At 38.7% G+C, this 21,081-nt stretch overlaps 3 protein-coding genes across 10 annotated transcripts in view; 1 reads left to right on the forward strand and 2 right to left on the reverse strand.

The window, feature by feature from the left end:
- Positions 1-5,745, forward strand: part of LOC129766655 (xanthine dehydrogenase-like) — a 27,536-nt gene extending 21,791 nt beyond the window's left edge. The window contains exons 7-8 of the mRNA XM_055767233.1: positions 4,931-5,519; positions 5,573-5,745. Of these exons, the coding sequence (XP_055623208.1) occupies positions 4,931-5,519; positions 5,573-5,643 (660 nt within the window). The 3' untranslated portion in view covers positions 5,644-5,745. The remainder of the gene's footprint in view (positions 1-4,930; positions 5,520-5,572) is intronic.
- The window catches only part of LOC129766657 (pre-mRNA splicing regulator USH1G), a 25,770-nt gene continuing 10,344 nt past the window's right edge, over positions 5,656-21,081 (reverse strand). For all 8 annotated transcript variants that reach the window (XM_055767238.1, XM_055767239.1, XM_055767236.1 and 5 more), the window contains exons 2-8: positions 16,229-16,454; positions 7,374-7,517; positions 7,081-7,302; positions 6,696-7,021; positions 6,296-6,641; positions 6,009-6,236; positions 5,656-5,948 (exon numbers count right to left, since the gene is read on the reverse strand). In XM_055767238.1, the coding sequence (XP_055623213.1) occupies positions 5,783-5,948; positions 6,009-6,236; positions 6,296-6,641; positions 6,696-7,021; positions 7,081-7,302; positions 7,374-7,517; positions 16,229-16,251 (1,455 nt within the window). In that variant the 5' untranslated portion in view covers positions 16,252-16,454 and the 3' untranslated portion in view covers positions 5,656-5,782. The remainder of the gene's footprint in view (positions 5,949-6,008; positions 6,237-6,295; positions 6,642-6,695; positions 7,022-7,080; positions 7,303-7,373; positions 7,518-16,228; positions 16,455-21,081) is intronic.
- Positions 18,153-21,081, reverse strand: part of LOC129766658 (uncharacterized) — a 7,275-nt gene continuing 4,346 nt past the window's right edge. The window contains exon 2 of the mRNA XM_055767245.1: positions 18,153-21,021. Within this exon, the coding sequence (XP_055623220.1) occupies positions 19,915-21,021 (1,107 nt within the window). The 3' untranslated portion in view covers positions 18,153-19,914. The remainder of the gene's footprint in view (positions 21,022-21,081) is intronic.

Genomic DNA, 21,081 nt, shown 5'->3' on the forward strand with positions numbered 1-21,081 from the left:
TAGTAATTTGACATTAGATCTGATCGAATAAACCTGTATCCTTTAGGAAATCGATGGTCCTTTTTTGCTCGACGGCGTCGTCCGATAGTGCTGTCCTTATGGTGTCTGCAACCTGAAACTTTATTCTTGAAGCATTAAATTTAGGGCATGTGATTAATATGTGTTCCACCGTGAGTCTTACATGGCACGACTCACATAGTGTTGGTTCCAATCTACGCATGATAAATTTGTGTGTTAAAAATGTATGCCCGATACGTAAACGTGTCAGACATACTTGAGTAGATCGGAGAATACTATCCTTCCAGGGAAGGGTAGTATTCTTGATCCTTCTTAAGAAGAGGTCACGGGACAAAAACCAACTGTTCTCCCAGCTCAATCTGAGGGATTGCATGACCCATTTGATGGTGTCATTTGCTGGGTGGGAGGTGGTCCATAGTACGGAGAGCCTACCCTCCTTGGCGAGACGATCAGCCTGTTCATTACCCTGGATACCGCAGTGCCCTGGGACCCAGCAGAAAGTGATGTCCTTCCCTGTAATTTTTTCCTCAATGCTTTGTATCCAAGGGTGTTTACTATCGTCGCTTTGTAGCGCCCGTAATGCACTATAGGAATCCGAGAAGATCACCACTTTACTGTCGTTATCACAGAGTGATGTCGCGACAAGGAGAGCGGCAATTTCGGCGGAGTATAACATATGGAAGGCAGTTGGAATTTTAGCTCCGTGTTATTGGCAAAAACTCCAAACCCTGTTAGGTTTCCATCAAAAGACCCATCTGTGAAGATTTTGTGGTGGGTGTGATACTTGTTATGAAGGTGGTTATTAAAACAGGCCGTAACAATGCTGCTGGCTTCCCCAGCCCTGACAGCATTTTTGATTGACCAGTCTCCGATAGAAAGAACATTCCTAATTGTTTTATAAGTGTTACAATGTCTATCACTGTAGGAGCAGATCTCGAGTTTCTGACAATAGATCCTCGCGGATGGTAGTGAAAATCGCGTAAGAGGTGTTGGCGATTGCCTGATAAAGTGTGTGGGTAGACAGCGGAGGGACAATTGAATTAACACTTCGAGGTGTACTGTATGTCTCTATTTTAGACGGAAACAGGATATCGATCGCCAAACTCGCGCCAAAAAGTGTGCATGCGCTTTTTGACAAAACCAGATGTGACGACCGATGTACTTGATCCGATGTTTGCGATCTAATGCAGAAGACTAGGATTGGGCGATCTTTAGAAAAAAATCAATCTTGACGAATCGATTTCCTAAACAGCGTAGGAATCGATTCACTGGTTAAATCGGTGCCAGAGGATCGATCTTTGCTGTATCGGTCTTTGAAAAATAGAACGCCTTTTTTCCAATTTATTTTCTTATTCTGTACAAGTGTTGTGTTTTTTTTTTGTACATGGAACAAACGTTTCATTTAATTAAATTTGATTCACAGCATAAAGGTAAAAAAACCAGAAAAATTGAAAAATTTGCCAGGGCATCATCTTGTACTGTGGAATGGAATCATTTAATTGAATAAATTTATTGATGACTAGCTGATTCGGCGAACATCGTCTCGCCCAAAATTGTTTTCATGACATGAATTCTTTTGTACATTCGAATTTTCTTACTAAGCGAACGTTTGTGGGTTCAGTCGCAAAACTCTTCATTGATTGATCTTCTAATTGGCCCTATACAATTTTCTTTTACTAGAAATTTCCTAGTACTTCTACCAAAACTCGTAATTACACGTAATTACGTAATTACTCGTAATATGTAAATTTATTTTCGAACAAAATTTTTTAATACAGAAAAGTAAATTTTCAATCACATTTTTTATTCTTCAAAGCGCGTTGTTCCACCTGAGAATCCATTGGCATTTTCACTTCACACCAACGGAACACGAAGCCCAATTCCACAAACGCGAAATCCAATTGGTCTAACAACGATGTCATTGTAGTACATATCTCAATTTCAATTTCCCGAATTTTCTAACTTTCCCTCAAAATTTTTCCGAATTTACAACTTTACACTCACTAGAATAACAGTAAAAAGTGGGACCAAATTGGATGGTGACATCAGGTCCAGCCGAAACGTTCTTCTCTAGAACTGGGACTACTATCAAGATATGGTCGGGGTTCTGCCAAAACGAACCAAGCGCCATTTTTTTCGAAAGTTAGTTACTTATCCCATTGCACAATGGTCCAGGAGATGTATTTAAGTGGAAAATAGCATTTAGTGCTCGACAGTTATTCTCTAGACAAAAACTGTCTTCGATAAAGTTGTTACATATAATAGAGCGCTCATTTTTATGTTATAAAAAATAGGGTGACCAAGATTGTCGATGAAATAAAAAATCTAACTTTCTTATCTTTATAGATAGAGGTAAACATAGTTCAAAAATATTGTAGTCCCAGCCATTTGAGACATTTTTGTAGAACAAAGTTTATTTCTATCTCTTTAAATAACCGATATAGCGCCTTTTTTCTAAGTTACATTAGGGTCACCATAAAAAAAACTGTTTTTTGCTCTAACTTTTATATTTCAAATTCTACATACAAACTGTTTTCGGAAGACTTTTAGAGCTTACTAATACAAACATTTTTCGATGCAGAACTTGCCAATATCTCAATTTCACTCAAAGTTATTGATATTTCTTCCCAAAAAACACGCTCCTCCTTCAACACGTGGCAAGGTGAATCTTTCTATGGACGACTTTGGATGGTGCATACGGTGCTTTGTGAACGTCACTCTCATTGCTCTTTCTATTGTTTCTAAATCGGTTTTCGTCCACTTCAGCACCCCGAAACTGTACGTGAGTAAAGGAACGGCAAACATATTGACGGCTTTGATTTTTTTGCCGCCGCAGAGGTTTGTTTTCAAAACCTCAAAACCTCTTATTTACGCTGAGTGTGGTTGAGAATGGGTCAGGCATGTGGAGGCGATCTGGCGTAGTGGTAACATCCATGCCTCTCACGCTAAAGGTCACGAGTTTAATACTCACTCCCGACATTCTTCCAAAAATGGAAGTAAAAGTGACGAACCAGCCAAATGAGTTGAAAGTCACTATAATACAGATAAAAAAAAAAATGGGTCAGGCATAAAATTGAGCATATGAAACTAACTTGCAATGAACATGCAAAATACACCACTACACTCACAATCAGTAGCAATTCTCCAAATTCAATGCTCATTCCACGTCTAGGGGTAGCTTTTTTCGGATCTATGAAGAGGAAGGACATCAAAAATCCGGCGGGATCAAGTATTATAACCGAAATCGCTGAAAGTGGCTAAATCGATCGTGTTTGATGAGCTGAAACGTTTCCGCGAACGTACAACTGTTGTTCAGATGGATCAGAGGACGCGTTGTAGTGAAAGCTGAAGTTGAAGGTATTGAGAACAATTAAGACAAATCCGTGACTCTCTGACTATGACGTCACCAAGAAACACAACTCTAGCCAAAGTACCATCCGTAGAATCCGTATGTGAGAAGGTTATCGTAAATAATACCAAACAGGACGCTGGAGCAAAATCTGGTGACCAGAAGACGCACTCAAAAGTAGTACAACAAGGTTTTGACGAAGTACGAAGAATGCATGTTGGTGGATCACGAAACGTACGTGAAGATAGAATTTCGACAGCTCCTAGGTCTGAAATTCTATAAGGCCACTGTCAGAAGAGATGTCCCCAGCAAATTTCTGCTTTTTTTCGCTGACAAATTTGCTAGGAAGTTCTTGATTGGCAAGGGATTAATAACTGTGAACAGAAAACCAAGGTTCTCGTCACAAACGGGACAATGGACTCGAATATGTATAAAGAAGAGTGCCTGCAGAAACATCTCTTCACGTCTATGAGGGCTCACAAAAGTTCGGTGAAGTTTTGACCAGATTGAGCAATCTGCCACTACAGTTGAGGGTGCTTCAGTGGTGCCGTGACAATGGTGTTGATCACATTGAAAAAGACCTCAATCCTCCCCATTGCTCCAATTCCGCCCAATCCAAAAACATAGGTCAACTGTCAAGCGGAAATTCAAGAAGGGTGCGAAGTGGCTCTGGATGCTGCATACATGAAGTGGTCGGTGTTAAGTCAGAGCGGACCTAGTCGCAAAATTAAAAAAATCCAGTTATTGATTGCATTAGGTTAAACATTTTCTAAGCTATATTTCACATTTGTCAGATTTGGAAAATCTCGCCTACAGAAGGAATAACTTATCGAAATTGTTTTGAATGCCCAATGAAAACCCCTTATAGCACCAAACTTCAAACTCGTTTTTCTCGATATCATAAAAATGTCACATGGTCCGGTCTGACTTAACACCGACCAAGCGATCGAGAAAAAAAATGGCCGCCGAGGTTGACCAACAAAGAGTACAAAACTTGATGGAGATAAAATTCATCAAAACTGTAACGGAACATTTTTTGTTTCAATATTTTTCTGAGAAGAACAATAAATTATGTATTTTGACACTAAACATCGTTTGTACCTTTAACCAATCCCGAGATACAACTGGTTTTGTGATACCGGATTCTAAATGAATCAAGCTTTATGTGGGCTAACAATGGACTTTTTGTTAGAAGAGCGTTGGTCACTGGGACCGACACTTACAAATTAAAAATATAAATAAAATATGTTTTGTTCCCGAATGTATTACAAAAATGTGACTACTTTAAATCGAATTTCTGACTATCTTCTTTTTATCAAACAAATATCTTTGGGATATTGGACCAGCAATGTTCCCCCGTTAAGTGCTCACACGTTCTCTTGATGGGGGCTGAATGGAAAGCCAAACGATAACGGTGTGTAGTTCAACGTGTTAATTTTTGAGGGGATGTTCCTTTCGAAGCTTTTCGCATCTCAAGCTCCCATATCACCTCTTCCAGTTTATGGACTAATGAAACGGCCATAATAAAACCAAATCTTGTTTAAAAAAAGTCTGTTTTCTTAGGCTGTGAAAAAGAGCTGCGAGATATTAATGGAACGCCTCCGACCCATTCAGCAAGCGAATCCCCAAGCACCGTGGGAACAAATTGTGGCCCAAGCATTCGTAGCGAACGTAGATCTATCCGCTACCTATCACTACCAGCCGAGCGATCTCCAAGCGTACGTCATCTGGGGCTTGGCTTGTGCGGAAATTGAAGTCGACATCCTCACCGGCAACATTCAGATCCCACGGGTGGACATCCTCGAAGATGTCGGCGAAAGCATGAGCCCTGGAATTGATGTTGGCCAGGTGGAAGGTGCCTTCATCATGGGACTCGGGTACTATCTTACGGAAGCACTGGTGTACGAGCCCTCCAATGGGGCACTTCTTACAACTCGCTCGTGGAACTACAAGGTGCCTGGTAACAAGGATATTCCCATCGATTTTCGGGTGGAGTTTCTGAGAAAAAGCTCGAACCCCTTCGGGGTGTTACGGTCCAAAGCGGTTGGCGAACCGGCTTTCAGTATGAGTCCTGTGCTCACATATGCCCTGAGGTATGCGCTGCGATCGGCAAGAAAGGACGCTGGCTTGCCTGACGATTGGATTCCGATAGGTAAATTTTAATGAAAAAAAGAAAGAATCCTCACTCAAAATCCTTTTTCCCAGGAAGTGCAACTACACCCGAAAAAATCTTCTTGATGGCCGGAAACTCACTTGATCAATATAAGCTAAATTAAAAAACCATTCGATTGTTCTGGATTTCATATTCTACATTGTTTGTTAAAATTCAAATAATTTAATTCACTATGTACAATAAAATGTTCATTTTCTACATCAAGTTAGGGCAAGATTGCATGGCGACCACTGCATCGATAATTATAGTCGACTGTCCATTATGGTGCCGGGGCTGGCTAGAGCTTCTTTTCGTTCCTGTATAGCGTTGCAGAGTCGTCTGTAAATACCCAGGGGGAGACCCAACGATTTTATGTCTCCCTCGGTCAAAAGCATTAATGTCTCCATGTCAATTTCATTTTTCTGCATGCTGTTTATGAAAAAAATCATGATGTAAATGTTTAATACTACTCATCTTTCTAATACTTACATTGGATAGTAGTCCTCGAGCTTAAACGCTGCCAAGAAGCGCAAAATTGCTAGGGACTCGTTTTCATCATTATCCGAACTATCCTGGTCACTATCCGAGTCCGAGATAACCAATTGTGTGCGAGGTTTGATTGGTCCATGCTTCAACTTTCGCTTTGTGGATCCATCAGAAGATTCATTCGCGGAATGTTCGTTACCTAGTTGAGCCAACACAGTGGAGACCGATCGGCTGAAATAGGTTTTGTTATCATTGCAACGATATATTAACAAGAAAGAATCAACACTCACGTCATTGCTAAATTCCCAGAAGGCCTATTGAAAAGGCTGGGACGGTTTTGTAACAGCACGTCATTGGTGAGGTCATCATTTAAATTGGCCAAAAAATCGGGTTGACTAACTGATCTGGTCATAGTATTGAACTTCGTGTTTGATCCACCACTTCCACTGTCCTCATCGTCCATATCTTCGTAGGCATGAGAGTCAACTTCAAAAACATCCTTTATTTTCCCCCGATTACTGTTATCGTCCGCAGAGTTGTATGTCCCCACATACAAAATTTCCGAATCACGCTGCATTCCTTGGATCGATCGGATACTTCTTTTACCCGTTGGCTCTACCTCACCAATTTTGAATGCTACAAAAACAAACTCGAAATACGTTGCCATACCAAATGATATAAAATCTATACCTCCATTCTCCATCTGATGTTTCAACTTGGATGCTTCTGCTCGCTTCTTCACCGCTCCTCTCGATCCACTCACGGTTCCACCAACCAAAGCACTGAACTTGGTAGAATTGCCGTTAACATTGTCTTTCTGAGAGGCCTTCAGATTGCCCTGGCTCCCGGACCAAATTTTGTGCTTGATCATCTGTAGCATATTCGACGGCCGGTGCGGCCGAACGCGGGTATCCTCATCGTATCCTTGCTCCAGTTTCTGCTGCCTTCTGTTGAACTCACGGGCTCGCTTCTCCGATTTTTTCTTCGCATGTTCTTTCAGTTCCCGCACCTTTCGTCTAAAATTAACACATTTTGTCGAACAAACAAACATTAGAATGACGAGCAACAAACTCACTTGTCCACCGCCTCCAAATTAGCTGACGCCGCATCCAAATAACGTAGAATGGCATCGCGATTATTTATGGCTGCCAAATCTTGCGCACTGTGGTTGTCGATGTCCAGCGCATACAGGTTGACCCCGAACTGGACCAGAAAATCCACACACGACATGTGTCCTTTGGCGGCAGCCAAATGCAGTGCCGAGTTTCCAAACTGGTCCGATTTGTCCGGATCTCCACTGAATGGAGAGTATGTAATTGAAGCGTTAAGTAAGTGTTCAAACGTTATTTCAAGAGTATATAAAATTACCCTCTCCCAACTAGTAGTTTTAGCGCCTCCAATCGACCCTCGAAGGCCGCCCATAGCACCGGTGTCATACCGTCCGAATCTTTGGAATTTGCCTCCGACCGCGTGGCTTCCTTGAGGACATCCAGCAGACCATCCTTGGCAGCTCTGGAAGAAGAAGTTAAATAAATTCAAGTGTGAATATATCAACTCTGTGTGGTCGTTTCTCTGCTCTCAGCCACCACGCAAGAAACCATGCTAATCTTATATTTTTCTCAACCAAGTATCAGTTTATGCTTTTCCTAAACGAAGATTGATGTGTATTGAACTTGTTCACGAATCAATACGGTGCTCCTATGAGTAGACGATAACGGTACTCAGTATCAAACAAAGTAGTCACCCACACAAGACAACAGTGCGTTGAATGCATAGGAATTTGGGACAAAAATCATAACAGCAGCATTTAGCCATTGTAACACTTTGGTGTGATGGAAAAAATGTTCATGAGTATCAGAACTACTGTTTGCATAAATGTCTCATGTTGTTTGAATTATCGCATAAGCGTATCAAGCGGCAAAATCTTTTTTATATGAAAACATCACATTAAAATACATTGTTATGTTAATACATTTACATATAATTCACAAAAAAAAGGTTTATTTTTCATAATCTTGCATGTATCACTGCTTTTTCAAGGATTTTTTCAAAATAATTCCGACCACTACGACAAAATTCTACAACGTTGAAACGACGAAGCTCTTCTAGAAACGTTAGTGGCATTAGAGAAGAAGAAGCATCTTGATGTGTCAAATTCATGATATGATGTGATATGTCCTCCATTACGATCTAATTTGATTCATTGTTAAGCAATTTTCCACAAGATGTAACACGATTTTTTGCAGTCCTACATTGATTTAAAATATTCGTTTATATGACTCACGAACTGCATCTATCTGATATACATATATGATGTCGATTAAACTGATTTAACGAGCAATTATTTTCTGAGCAAATTTAATGCATGAAAATTTGTTCAACCTTCATACATTCGCTATAGTCTGAACGCTCCATCGCCGATAATCAATACCACTTATTTCAAGACTCAAAAATTATAACACTAGTCTTATTTATTCAGCTTGGCAAGCCGTGTCCAATAAATTGAAGGTCGAAAAAATCGATTTTCTTTTTTTTGCATTTCTAAGAAGCTTATGCCCTCTGAAATGTTGTCCTAAAAGAATTTTTCGATATTTGTTTTCGTTGTAAAGTTATAGCCAAAAGTATAAGGTCTTCTCAAGGAATATAGTATTGCTGTACGAATTTTTGAACGCGTTTTTCTCGAAGCCATGTTTTTTCAGCTGGTGGTATCGATATCTCAGGATCTACTCGACCGATTTGGCTGAAATTTTTTTTCAGCATGAAAAATGAATTATCTAAAGCGTTACATAGCCGATTTTTGATATCTCAGTTTTTCGATTTTTTACGAGCTTGTAAACAACGATTTTTCATTAAAAATAATTCATTTTTAACAAAAAAGGCCGCCATTTTGACAATTTTTCGAATTTTCAAAAACTCTATGTTGATGGCTGTTGAATGTCGGGGGATAGCGTTGATACGAGCAGTTGATGATGCTACGCTAACACTAAATGTAACGTACTGTCCTAAAGTTTCAAAATATTCATCGGAATTCGTCCAGAACTGTTGCTTCAGAACCGATACCACCAGCAGGGTACCGATTTTCAGACAGCATCTACTCATCCAGCTAGCAACAACGTAATTATCAATATTCGTGCACTTAAAAAACGGAAATTACATCTTCAAATATACCTTAAACAATAACCAAAATACCCACTTCACTTTATTCCTAACATTCGAAAAAAAAAAACACGAAAATTCCTTATTTTTCGACCTTCCAGACAGGGGCCCTTCCTTATAAAATGAATTTCAGATTCAAGGGACATCCCTACCAGAGGTTAGTATATTTTACTCGATAACATAAGTAAACTTGAATGTGTCATATCTGAAGACTGTAATTAGAAAAGCTCACATTACCAGTTTTTATCGTTGCTATAAGGTAATACGGAGGTAAAAGTTTTGATATAATTGCAATACGTGCATTTTCGTCGGAAAAATGTAGCCGACATTTGGCTTACGAATCGTGGTTCTGCTTGACATATATGTTTACCAATTTCTCCTCGTAGCTAAATCAATGATTAGCGCGGTAGAAGCACGATTGGTTGCATTTATCAAATCATTATACAGTCAACTCTCCCTAACTCGATGTTCTGTATCTCGATATTTTCCCTAACTCGATGGATTTCATGGCACCTTCGATTTTACAAGCATTCTTCTCTCCATAACACGATACCTCCCTAACTCGATGCCTCTCTTACTCGATGTGTTTTGATTCATTTTTCCATGGATTTTCACCTCCCTAACTCGATTGATTTTCGCGTACATGTTTTTGTGCGTTATTACCTCAGATTTCAATTGCCCTTGAAAGTGAAGACGGAGTGTTCGTGTCATCAAACAATTTCTTTTCAAGTATGGAAAACCTCGAGAAACCTTTCAAGCGAACAATCAAAACGCTAACCATTGCGCAAGGTTTGAGCATCATCGAGCAGGTCGAAAAATATGGACGGAAGGGGTCTGAAGCTGCAAATAATTTCAGTATTGCACAAAGTGCGGTATCAACACTACTCAAACTAAAGTAAAAATGGAATCGGAATGGAAAATTGTATCTAGACCAAAAGCATATAAGGTTGGTCAGAATCGAGAAGCTGGAGCGGTCAATGAATTTTTGTCTTGTCAAGCTAGACAAAATAATTTACCCCTCTTCTATTCTTTGGGATATGGCTTGATAATTTGTCCAGAAACTGGGAAATCCTAACTTTAAAGCACAACCAACATGGACGGGAGTGATATTCCGCTGGCATAATTAATGTGTCGTGAGCGATGTCGACGGTACAATACCGTTCGATTGCTCAATGTCTTTTAATAATTAGTGCAAAAAGGACCAAAACGTGATTTGCTGTGATCTGCTGCCAGATACCGATATACTAGAAAGTGTTGAAAACCTGAGAAAAACGCTGAAGATAGTAGTTCTATTGAGATGTTAATTCGAACGTTAAATCAAACCTGAAGAATATGTCCGGAATATTGAAATCAACTGAAAATGTTCCTGTGAAACTATTCGAACATTTCTTTGTGATTGAACAGTTCCTGCGTGATCGTTACAATTCAGTTTGAGTAACATACTTAATCAATATTTTCTTTGTTAACCTAGTGCCTCGTGCAAGTCGGACTCGATTATATACAAACTCGATTATATATGATTCGATTATGTAAAATTTAGGACTCGATTGTAAACAGTTTGAAAAAAAAAGTTTTTTTTTATAATTCAAATATGAATAATTTCAAGAAAAAAAATTAACCTTTCAGCATTAAGGTGAAATTTAAGTGGCTTTTATAAGTACAGTGGATTAAAAATCGCGATTTTGGAAGATTTTGATTGAATCTTCATCAGGAATTGTTTATATCGATATTGCAGCGAAATTAAGAGAGATAGAAGTTGGGCGTCAAAGAACAAATTGTAGAGAGGTTAGAGAGCTTTAACTTAATTGATAGAAACAATCAAGTTTAGTATGAATTTTTAGGATAAAATTAATAATTACAAATAAAAAAAAACTTTTAAATTTTCCACTTCAAAAATGTTATTTTAATCCACTAATTTAGATGTTCAACTACTATATCCTGTACTAAATTTTCTCATCTTTCAAATGAAGGAACAAAATCGGATTACGTAGCATACTTTTCAATGTAGAGTCAGTTTGAGCCAACAGAATCCGAAACAAAGAAAAAGTTCTATAAGTCTGTCATCGTTGAAATTCTAACATATGCGTAGAAGGATTTTTTTTCGTGAAATATAACCGTCTATCACCTCCTGAAAGACTCTGGAAAAAAAAATTTATGAGAAAGGTGTTTTTTCACTTTAAGGGAATGAATCAAAAATTCAAATTCATACCATAATTGGCACACTTACCCTAATATATGACAATTTAAGACATAAAAAAATATAGGAAAAAATGTTCTGTATCTCGATACCTCCCTAACTCGATGGTCCCTTTGGATATCGAGTTAGGGAGAGTTGACTGTATCTACTAATTATTTCTCTCAGTGTAGTTTTTATTTTTCGCTTCCATATTTTCCATATTTCTATATTTTCCAATAAATTTTGAGTGCATCCATTGACGTTCCCCTCGGTGTTTTCTGACGTTTGAAAAGTCAACCCAGTTAACGAGCGGAATTCGTTAACAGGGCTGCGCTGCGTTGTATATACACGGTCCAGACCGAGATGGATATAGATCCCCTTTATGTTGGGAAGTGTTTCCTAAGAGTAAAACTAGAAAACACTTTCCAACTTCAATTTGTAATGAGATGTAATATAATCACGCTTCTGCGCAACAGCATCATTAGTTATGTGGATAGCGTGTTCATATAAAACAGTCCTGCATGTCAGCCGACCTTGGTTCGATCCCCGTTGACGTCGTTTGGACTTTTTTTTGGTGCATTCCCAAAAAAGATGAAAAAAGAAACAAGAAAGAGATGTCTGCTTCCATACATACAAAGTTTCAAAGCGTTGGGGGACAGATGACATTATTTGCTCATTTGACGCTACAAGGCATGAAAAGACATGGTTTCTGCCGATAATGAATGCTTTCTAGCAACGCTTGTTTGGCCCCACCTATCACCTATCAAACTTCCGGAGATTGTTTCAATAAAAAAATACGGATGGGTCGTAGACATAACCGGAGAGACGTGGGAATACACCTTCCCTCATCTTTTTAATTATTCTTCTTGGTTTGTTTATTGAGTTTTATATACTAAAATTAAAGCCACAGAACGGACAATCCCGTTTATTCCGCGCGGCAAATGACGTGAGATATCAAGGTTTCTTGCTTAATTGTGGAAGCAACTTTACTTTTTCAGCTCCTGTTTGATACACGAGTCGATAACATATGAGAACACGACTTCAAATCTCACCTAGTGACAAGCTATTGTCACACGCCATTCGCCTTCGGGAATACCGTGACTTGAGCCATTTCACGTCATTCGCCGCGGAAGGGAAATGTTTACAGAAATGCTTTCGGATCCGGGCACTTTTTCATTATATTAATTATCATGAATGAATGTTGACAAAAAATGTCAAAAATCAAAACAAATGTATACAGCTATTCCATGTCAAACCGATACACAGACCCCGTTCGATTTTGGCAAATGTGCCAAAAACGAACGGTTTTTCTGAAATTCTGTTTTTTAGTTTTCGTCCTTCGTTCGTCCTTTTTGTTACGAAAGACTTGTGACACCACTTCTGAAATATGTCGCGAGTCGTCCATGCATTTTTCGAATCGGCATATTCAACAGGAATTTGAACGTTTTTTGTAAGCCCTATGGGTTCATAGTTCCAATTATAATCATCGGCAATTTGTGAATACCCGTAGCATTTGCGCATGGCATAAAGGTTATTCTATATTTTGCCATCTTTAGCCCCCGAGCAGTAGACACTTCAGTGTATACCATTGTGTACCCGAGGGGAGCAAAAAATAAAATAGTCGCGTGATGTGATTTTTCATTGATCCCTATATATTTATAAACCACTAAAAAGTTAAAAAGTTAAAATTATGGAAAAAAACCGTTCGTTTTGGCACGGTTCGATTTCGGCAACACAAAATATTCGGGCCTGTTGCTAAAATCGAACGGGGTCTGTATTGATAAACACTTGATCAAATTTTTCATTTTTCATATTAAAAACCGTTTGCTATCTTGAATAACATGAAGTTAAGCTACAATATTCTTTCAAAAACGAGGATTGTAGCGGCCTGTGGACACTAGAAATAGTCATATTCCTGAGGGTAACCACTTTACTGCTTTACTACCTATTGTATTTCCATTTTGAAATGGCACTCACTGATTCGAAACTAAAATGGCGTTCCTGAATGCTCTGTTAATTCCATGTCTCTAGCTCGAAACGGGAGCTCACCTTATGTAGAAAATACAGAATTGTTATTCAGTCCCAGTTAGTCAACACAAGTGCGACGCAAATACTATAATTGCGTGCATTCACTACACCGATCCCCAACGTTAGAGGAATGGAAAGTAAGACGATTGTATCTTAAACAAATTGATACTTTTCAAAATTTATATGCAGTTTGTTGCGGTTCAATCAACTGCTCTTAAAATTGGTAGTATTTCACAAAAAAATATTTTCAGTTAATGGAATAAGAAAAAAATCGAATGGTTGAACATTTTTGTAGTGCGGATGAAACGATCGGTTGGTGGGGGTAAGACGGACAGACAATATGGTTTAACATTCGCTGATTAAAAAATGATCATTACCATTAACTAACTCTGCAAAAAAATGTGAGTATTTTATTAAATTTTCGTCAATTGTTAAAAATGTGAAAACTTTATTATTTCAGAATAAGATGTAGAATGAATGCTCACAAAAAAATATTAACCCTTTGCGGTCGTATGTGTGCTCTCAGCCACCATTGCAAGGAATCATACTCAATCCTTTATTTATCCAGTTTACACTTTTTTAAACGAATTTTAATGGCTATTGAATCTGTTCACGAATACGGAAGTTCTATGTATAATAGATAACGTTACATAAAAGTTGAACACCAGGATTCTACCGGAATAAAATACCGAATTCATATTACAGATTCAGATTTCCAATCACATTTTATTGAATATTCGTATTTCAGAGCCCGATTCCAGGCAGGATTTTAAATCGGATTCATATTGCATATTTTCATTCCAGATTCAAAGTACACATTAGGATCTAACGAATAACGAATATTCAAAATTCTCCAAATTCAAATTTCAGATTAAGATTCAGATTTGGATTCCGGATTCCGTTCTGGAATTTCAATTTCCAGATTCCAGATTCCGGAAACAAAATATAGATACGGATTCGGCTTTCAGATTCAGACTATAGATTCAAGTTCAAAAAACAGGAAGTGGGTTATATCTATGATATAACAGCAAGGGTGACGTAGGACTATCGTTGATTTAGAGATCATTTGTTTGAAGTTGAATCAAAATCCATTCTGAATGAATGAATAAATGAATATTTGGGGGACTTCGAAAACGAGAGCGTTACGTTGGAGGCACAACGTTTTATGCATCCAAAATAGGTTACGAAAAACCTTGTTCTGAAGAATAATCTTCAGAAGCTTTCCTGCTAACTGCACTTGATTGACAAATCACAAAACCAAATGTATTATATGGATATTTTATGGATAGAAAACATTAAAATAAACTCTTTCGCTTGAATGTAATTTTCAATTCCAAGGGGAACTGGCAGATTATTTTCCAGCAACGATTAGATATTTCCACATTTTCCTCGATACTGGAAGCCCACCAGTGGTTAATACTAACTCGATAACCACCTGTTAATAGCACTTGATTGAAAAATATTTGGTCACAGTGTTACATGGATAGAAAACATTAAAATAAACTCTTTCACATGAATTTATTTTTTAAATTCCCAGAGGAACTGGCAGATTATTTTCCAGCAATGATTAGATCTTTCCGGAACTTTCTCGATGCTGAATGGCATTCAAACGGAAAGAATTCCGCGCGTGTATGTGTCGATCCTTCGCCGTCCACCTCCTCCAGCACGTTAGGCAACGATGTTGTCTTGTCGATGTCCTTACGAAAAATGAATGCATCTCACCACCAGAATATCGCTTAAGTATGCTTTTTGTGTGTGATTGAATCGAGAGAAGGTGTGGTTTACGATGGCAATTTGGAAGGCAAACTAGAGGGGAATGAACTCTCTGAGCTCGGAACTTTCGGCAACTGAGCAATAATCGATTGCGTGCGCATACAATATTGGATACGGAACTATCCTACTGATGGAGAAGAATAATCTTCAGAAGCTTTCCTGCTAATTACACTTGGTTGAAAAATTACAAAATCAAATGAATTTGAAAGCTGTGTTACATGGTTAGAAAACATTAAAATAAACTCTTTCACATGAATGTATTTTTTAAATTCCCAGAGGAACTGGCAGATTATTTTCCAGCAATGATTAGATCTTTCCGGAACTTTCTCGATGCTCAATGGCATCCAAACGGAAAGAATTCCGCGCGTGTATGTGTGTGTGTAGCGATGTCTTCCCGGGGAACCGTTTATGGCATCACTCTCCTCCTGATGGATTCCCTTCTGGCCTAAGGTGCACAAACAGGCTCTTGGTGACACCGTTCATCCGTGCTTTCAGGATAAACGAAGATTCACCACAACAGCGACAACATGCTCCAATCGCTGTTCAATTAGAACTGAGTGGATTTCCGAGCGGCGCTCGTTTATATACCGATTGGTGATTTCAATAGCCTGTTTCGAGAACAATTTTAAGGCTATTTAAACAAGTTTTTGGATCAAAAAGTAACAAGTATATAACGCGTAGACATTTTATCTTTCGAATGAAATGTTTATCATACCGTTTCGTTCAGTTGTTCAGGAGCTATCAACGCTCAAAATCTCGGTCTCCGGCGTAACGCTTTCGGTTTCGAAACTTTGATTTTACACCCCGGTATAGAAATGAAAGACGTAGTCCTACGTCAAAAAAAATAATCCAGATTCATACAAATTATTTTAATGAAATCATTATCCATCACGTTCTACAACTCGCTGAATACTGGGCGACACAGTCTCGATAAAACTATGTCGATTTCAAAGCAATCCCCCAAAAATATAAAAAATAAAAAATGGAATCAAAGACAGTATTCTGTCGTTATGCTGATCCGAAACTTATGATTTCTATCACCAGAAACGCATGGAACAAATTAAAAATGCATAAATTCAAATGAACTCACCTGTGAATTCTATCCGATGACATCGTTTCCGGTATCCACTAACTTGCCGCTTCCGCTCTCATCGATCATCAACACATGTCAGTTTCCACGACCTCACAGACAGTTCTTCGCTCCCTAGACATCGGCTCTAAGGATAGTTTACTCGCACTAATTATTCATTCATTGGATTTCTTCCGAACGCAAGATCTTGATCGAGCATATGGAATCACTATTTTATCACAAGTTGCTGTAATAACAATGATTTGCTAGTAAACTCTCCTTTCTGTGTGGCCCACACTGATTATGATTTAATGAGTACACAAAAGATTAACTCTTCCGCAAGTACACCTCTTGTTTCACACGTGTGAAATAAGCTGAAACGTAACACAACACGATCGAACTCTTGAACTGCAGGCAAATTAAAATTGAATGCACCGCTAGACGATATAATTTCCCTTTCGGAACACAGCCACCAAAGCCGACAATGTGAACAAGAGCAAATCTGGCGTTAGCATTCATAAAACTTTTTCGCTCTGAAGCACATTTCCGACCGACGCAACGGTGGAAATTCGTCGATCTCAATGTATGCACAAATCGTTCGGTTACTCGAGCTCATCCGGTGGCAAATCTGTCATTTTTCAGAGCCGGAGGTTATTTGTTGAAAAACTGCCCGATGTCGAACACGTAACTTTGCTCTTGATGATGTCGGCTGAAAATAAAAAATTAAATGGGAGGATACCGATATGCTTTAGTAGCGCACCCCCAGAAGAGACCACGTGTTGGTAGAAATGCGATTCATTCTGCGCAGGGCTATGACCTCGCACGCTTTGCATACCGCACTATCGGTTTAATGACGCTGGATGAATGAACCTTTCAAATGGAAACAAGGCACGGTTTAGCATCAAAATTGCCAAGGTTCGACTATCGTAGATGGTGTACATCTAAATGAAAGGTGGTTCCGCCGTAATAAAACCCAACTCAAGGTTAGATTATTTTTCTTGCGCCTTAATTTATGAGATGGTGTGGTCAATTAGTCGGATTGCCATACATTTTAGACGAATATATTATAGATATAGGTTCACTTTGCGACCATGACAGTATCGGCTGTAATTAACAACAGCATCAAGTATCAAAAATATAGGACTATGAACTTTACTTAATTTTAAAAACTAAAAGGACGAATGTGGATATATTACATATGTGAACAATATTCATCTTGAAAGTGATTCGAATGCAAAAGATTAAATAATAGGATGTGTTCCAAAAAAAGTGTTTATTATTCCGCAATCAATCCAAACAATAAATTTCAAACGCAATATTCAAGTAGTTATTAAAGCAACACATACAGTGTTGTCATATTTGGTATGAATTAGTACATTCACCCAAAAATCACCTCGTTAGCACCAAAATTTCTACCAGAACACAACTATAATGACAATTTCCGCTAGAAGTACACATGGCACAGGCATAGGTAAGTCACATTGCCACCATCATGCCTGGTCATGCTGGTCAGGGTCACGGACAATGGTTTCATTGGCACTGACCGAATGGCAGTGGCACATACTGACTGCTTTCGCTTGAACTGTGTGCTTGTGCGATGCGAAATGATGGAAAGCAGAGCCCATAACATCGCCCTGGTAATAACCGTTCTAAACCTACATGATGACTCACTTGAGTCCCCCTCATCAAAAGGGAAATCGGGTTCGTTGCCTATTCGCATGCGCATCATGTTGTTCCGTGGCATTGCATAATGACGCTATGAACGCATCTGGTGAAAGGGGGCTTTCCGTATTCTTTCATCTTCCTGTCCGCTTCGCTTCGTGCGGTTATTCTGGAAGCTCTGCTGATTTTTTCTTCGTTTATTTTCGACCATAATATGGTGGAGATTGTATAAGTAAAAGTTGTCATATACTGAGAAAACTTCTTCTGAAAGATGAAATCAATCATGGAAACATGATAGAAAATTCATTAGTATCGATTCATCATCTTCCAATATCGTATTTCATGCTAAAGTAGTTTAGTAGTTCATCTGCTTGTAGGTTCGCTAATCCAAGGCAAAAAAAATCTAAAAAAGCAAGATCAACTAATTCAAATTTCGATAGAGCAACCATTTGTACTGACAATTGTTGTAGGAAATGTATCAATCGTCATCATATGGTAGATTAACCCTTTGCGGTCGCATGTCTGCTCTCAGGCACTACAGTAAGGAACTATACTAAATACTTGAATCTACAGTAAGGAACTATACTAAATACTAAATACTTTAAATGAATTTTAATGTCTAGTGAACTTGTTTTCGAATTAATACTCTGTTTCTATGGATAAAAGATAACGGTACTCGGTGTAAACAAAAGATTATTAGCGTGGAATGGTAATAGGATCTCTTTCATGGGAAATTAATCTCGACCGCAAAGGGTTGAAGAATTCATTGCACGTAAAACATAAGATTCGGATGTAAACCCAGCCCAAACATAACAAAAACGGGCAGAAACACTGAATGTGCCCCAAACAGCAATTGGCCATCGTTTGTCACTGTTTGTCACTGACGACGAAAAATGGTTTTATTTCGAGAACCTTGAAGGGTTATTCTAGTGTAGAGGCATGATTTTCGGACGTTTTCTCGAGCCCTGAACAAATAAAACAAATTAGATTTTGTATGTATTAAAATATCCAACAGATTATTAATCGCTAAAGACGCCGCAATGGTATGAGCCTCGGGCACACCAAAGGGATTTACCCGGAATGGTGGCAATTTGAAGAAAAAACGAAGCACTTTTTTATGACGATTTTTTTTTGTTCATGCGAAAACCAGATGTATCAAGAATTTTCATACCCAATAAGATCGTTGAATGTGAGCGGTTAGAGGAAACGAAATAAAAAAGAGAATGGAGAGAGCTCAATGGATTTTTATGTGTAGGACACCCTAAGGTGTAATCTCAATTTTTACACATATATAGCTTTCATGATCGCAGTTGTTATACAAATTGAAACTTCAGGTCCTTTTCTATCATAATTACCGTTGATACTAGTAAATTTATTCCAACATTGATGTATTCTGGGTCATTGAAAAAAATGCATCGAAATACTATACTATACTATACTATACTACACAATAATACTATTCACATGGTCGGGAAAGACGGACATCTGGAATGGGTAAGACGGACACTAAGGTGGGAAAGATGGACACTTACGGAAAAGTTGTAGTTTTTGTACGTATTTTAGTGTTTTCAGCATTGGGGAGTGTTCTTGAATTACGCTACGATTCGAAAGGCTACTCATGTTGTTCGTGGACAGTTTCATCCTTGGAAGGGAACGACAGAAGAGGTCAAATACATACACTCCATGCAAAAATTTCTGGATTTTTGCGGGCCATTGTCCTCGCAAAGGAAGGAAAAGGATCTGAAATAGCCAACGCATATTTTAAATGACCTCCTAGGAAGACGATAATTTATTTGTAAAGTTTAATGATACACTTAAAAATATTTCAAAACGAAAGTTTCTTTATAAAGCATTAAAAACAATTCATCGATGGTTTAAGTTCATTTGAGTATTTAAATTAATTCAATTTTACGTTTGAATAAAAAAACAAGAAAAAAAAAGACTAATCAAGAGCAGTTCTGACAAATAGTTGCAGCAGAAGTAAAGCATTCAGCGAGGAACCATGAAATGCATTGTAAGCATATTGTCCAACCTGTCCCGAAATCTTAATCAGAAAACTGGCTTCCGCATTCCTCGCATAGATTATCAGATGAGGTGTTCCCTTTGCCCTTATTTTGCTTAGGCTTCTTCGAAGAGCGTTGTTTTTGTTCTTTTTTGATGGATTTAATGTCTTTCGATGCTTTCGCCTTCTTCAAAGTGTCAGCGTATTGAGCAGACGTTATGTCAGCTGCCTTTTCTGCTTGGCGTTTTCTCTTCGTGACTCTCGGGGTGACCATTTTCGGTAACGGAAGTATGATCGACGGAGATATTTCAAACACCGGGTTATTGGCCCTTGAGATGCTGTCCGGTTTTGCGAAATCAGCCATGATGTCTTCGGGAAGCACTTGAACTTCTTTATCCTCACAGAAAATGCGATTTACGGTCGATTGCCTAGGCGCACCTTCAAGATGCAATCGAAACGTCTCTTCTTCACGAAGAATCTCAGGATCGGGTTGATCAGTCACCGTGGCCGGGGCAAAGTCATCATCGGAAAAAATATTGCGATCAAATGGCCAAATTCCTGTTTTTTCGAACCCTTTCTCAGCAATTTCCGTAGTAGCCGCCTTGATGAATGCAGGTTTCATGAGCTCGGCAACGTCATATTGGCTGACGACTTTACCTGGATTCTGTTGTAGGAAACGCTCTACTTCCTGTGCGTAGTACGTCTTGAAAGGTGCCATAAAGGATACATCAAGCGGTTGAAGTTTGTTGCTAGTGTGAGGTGGTAAAACTAGAACCTTAACAAAGTTAGCTCTAGCTTTCTCGGTAAAAGCTAGGTTCTTCGTGTGCGACGAGTGGTCATCAATTATGAGCAAGGCAGTACTGTCTTCAGAAGGTTTTACATGCTCCAAAAAGTGATCGAACCACTCATTGAATATTTCGACCGTCATGTAACCCGATGCATTACAGGCAAATTTGCTTCCACGTGATGCCCCTTTCTTCAAAGCTTCGTGCATCCGCATGCGAGGAAAAATGAAGAACGGCGGAAGGTGCTGTCCGTTTGCGGACATGCACATTACTGCCGTAGCTGTTTCTCCGCGTTCCGCAGATGTAATACCACCAACCTGTTTTTTGCCCTTCAATACCGCTACCTTAGACTTCTTCGGAGGAACCTGTAAGAAAGTATGAATAAAAAATTAAACTGATTTTTAAACTAACTACAATGCCAAAAC

Source organism: Toxorhynchites rutilus, chromosome 2 (assembly GCF_029784135.1).
Source record: "Toxorhynchites rutilus septentrionalis strain SRP chromosome 2, ASM2978413v1, whole genome shotgun sequence".
Taxonomy (NCBI): Eukaryota; Metazoa; Arthropoda; class Insecta; order Diptera; family Culicidae; genus Toxorhynchites; species Toxorhynchites rutilus.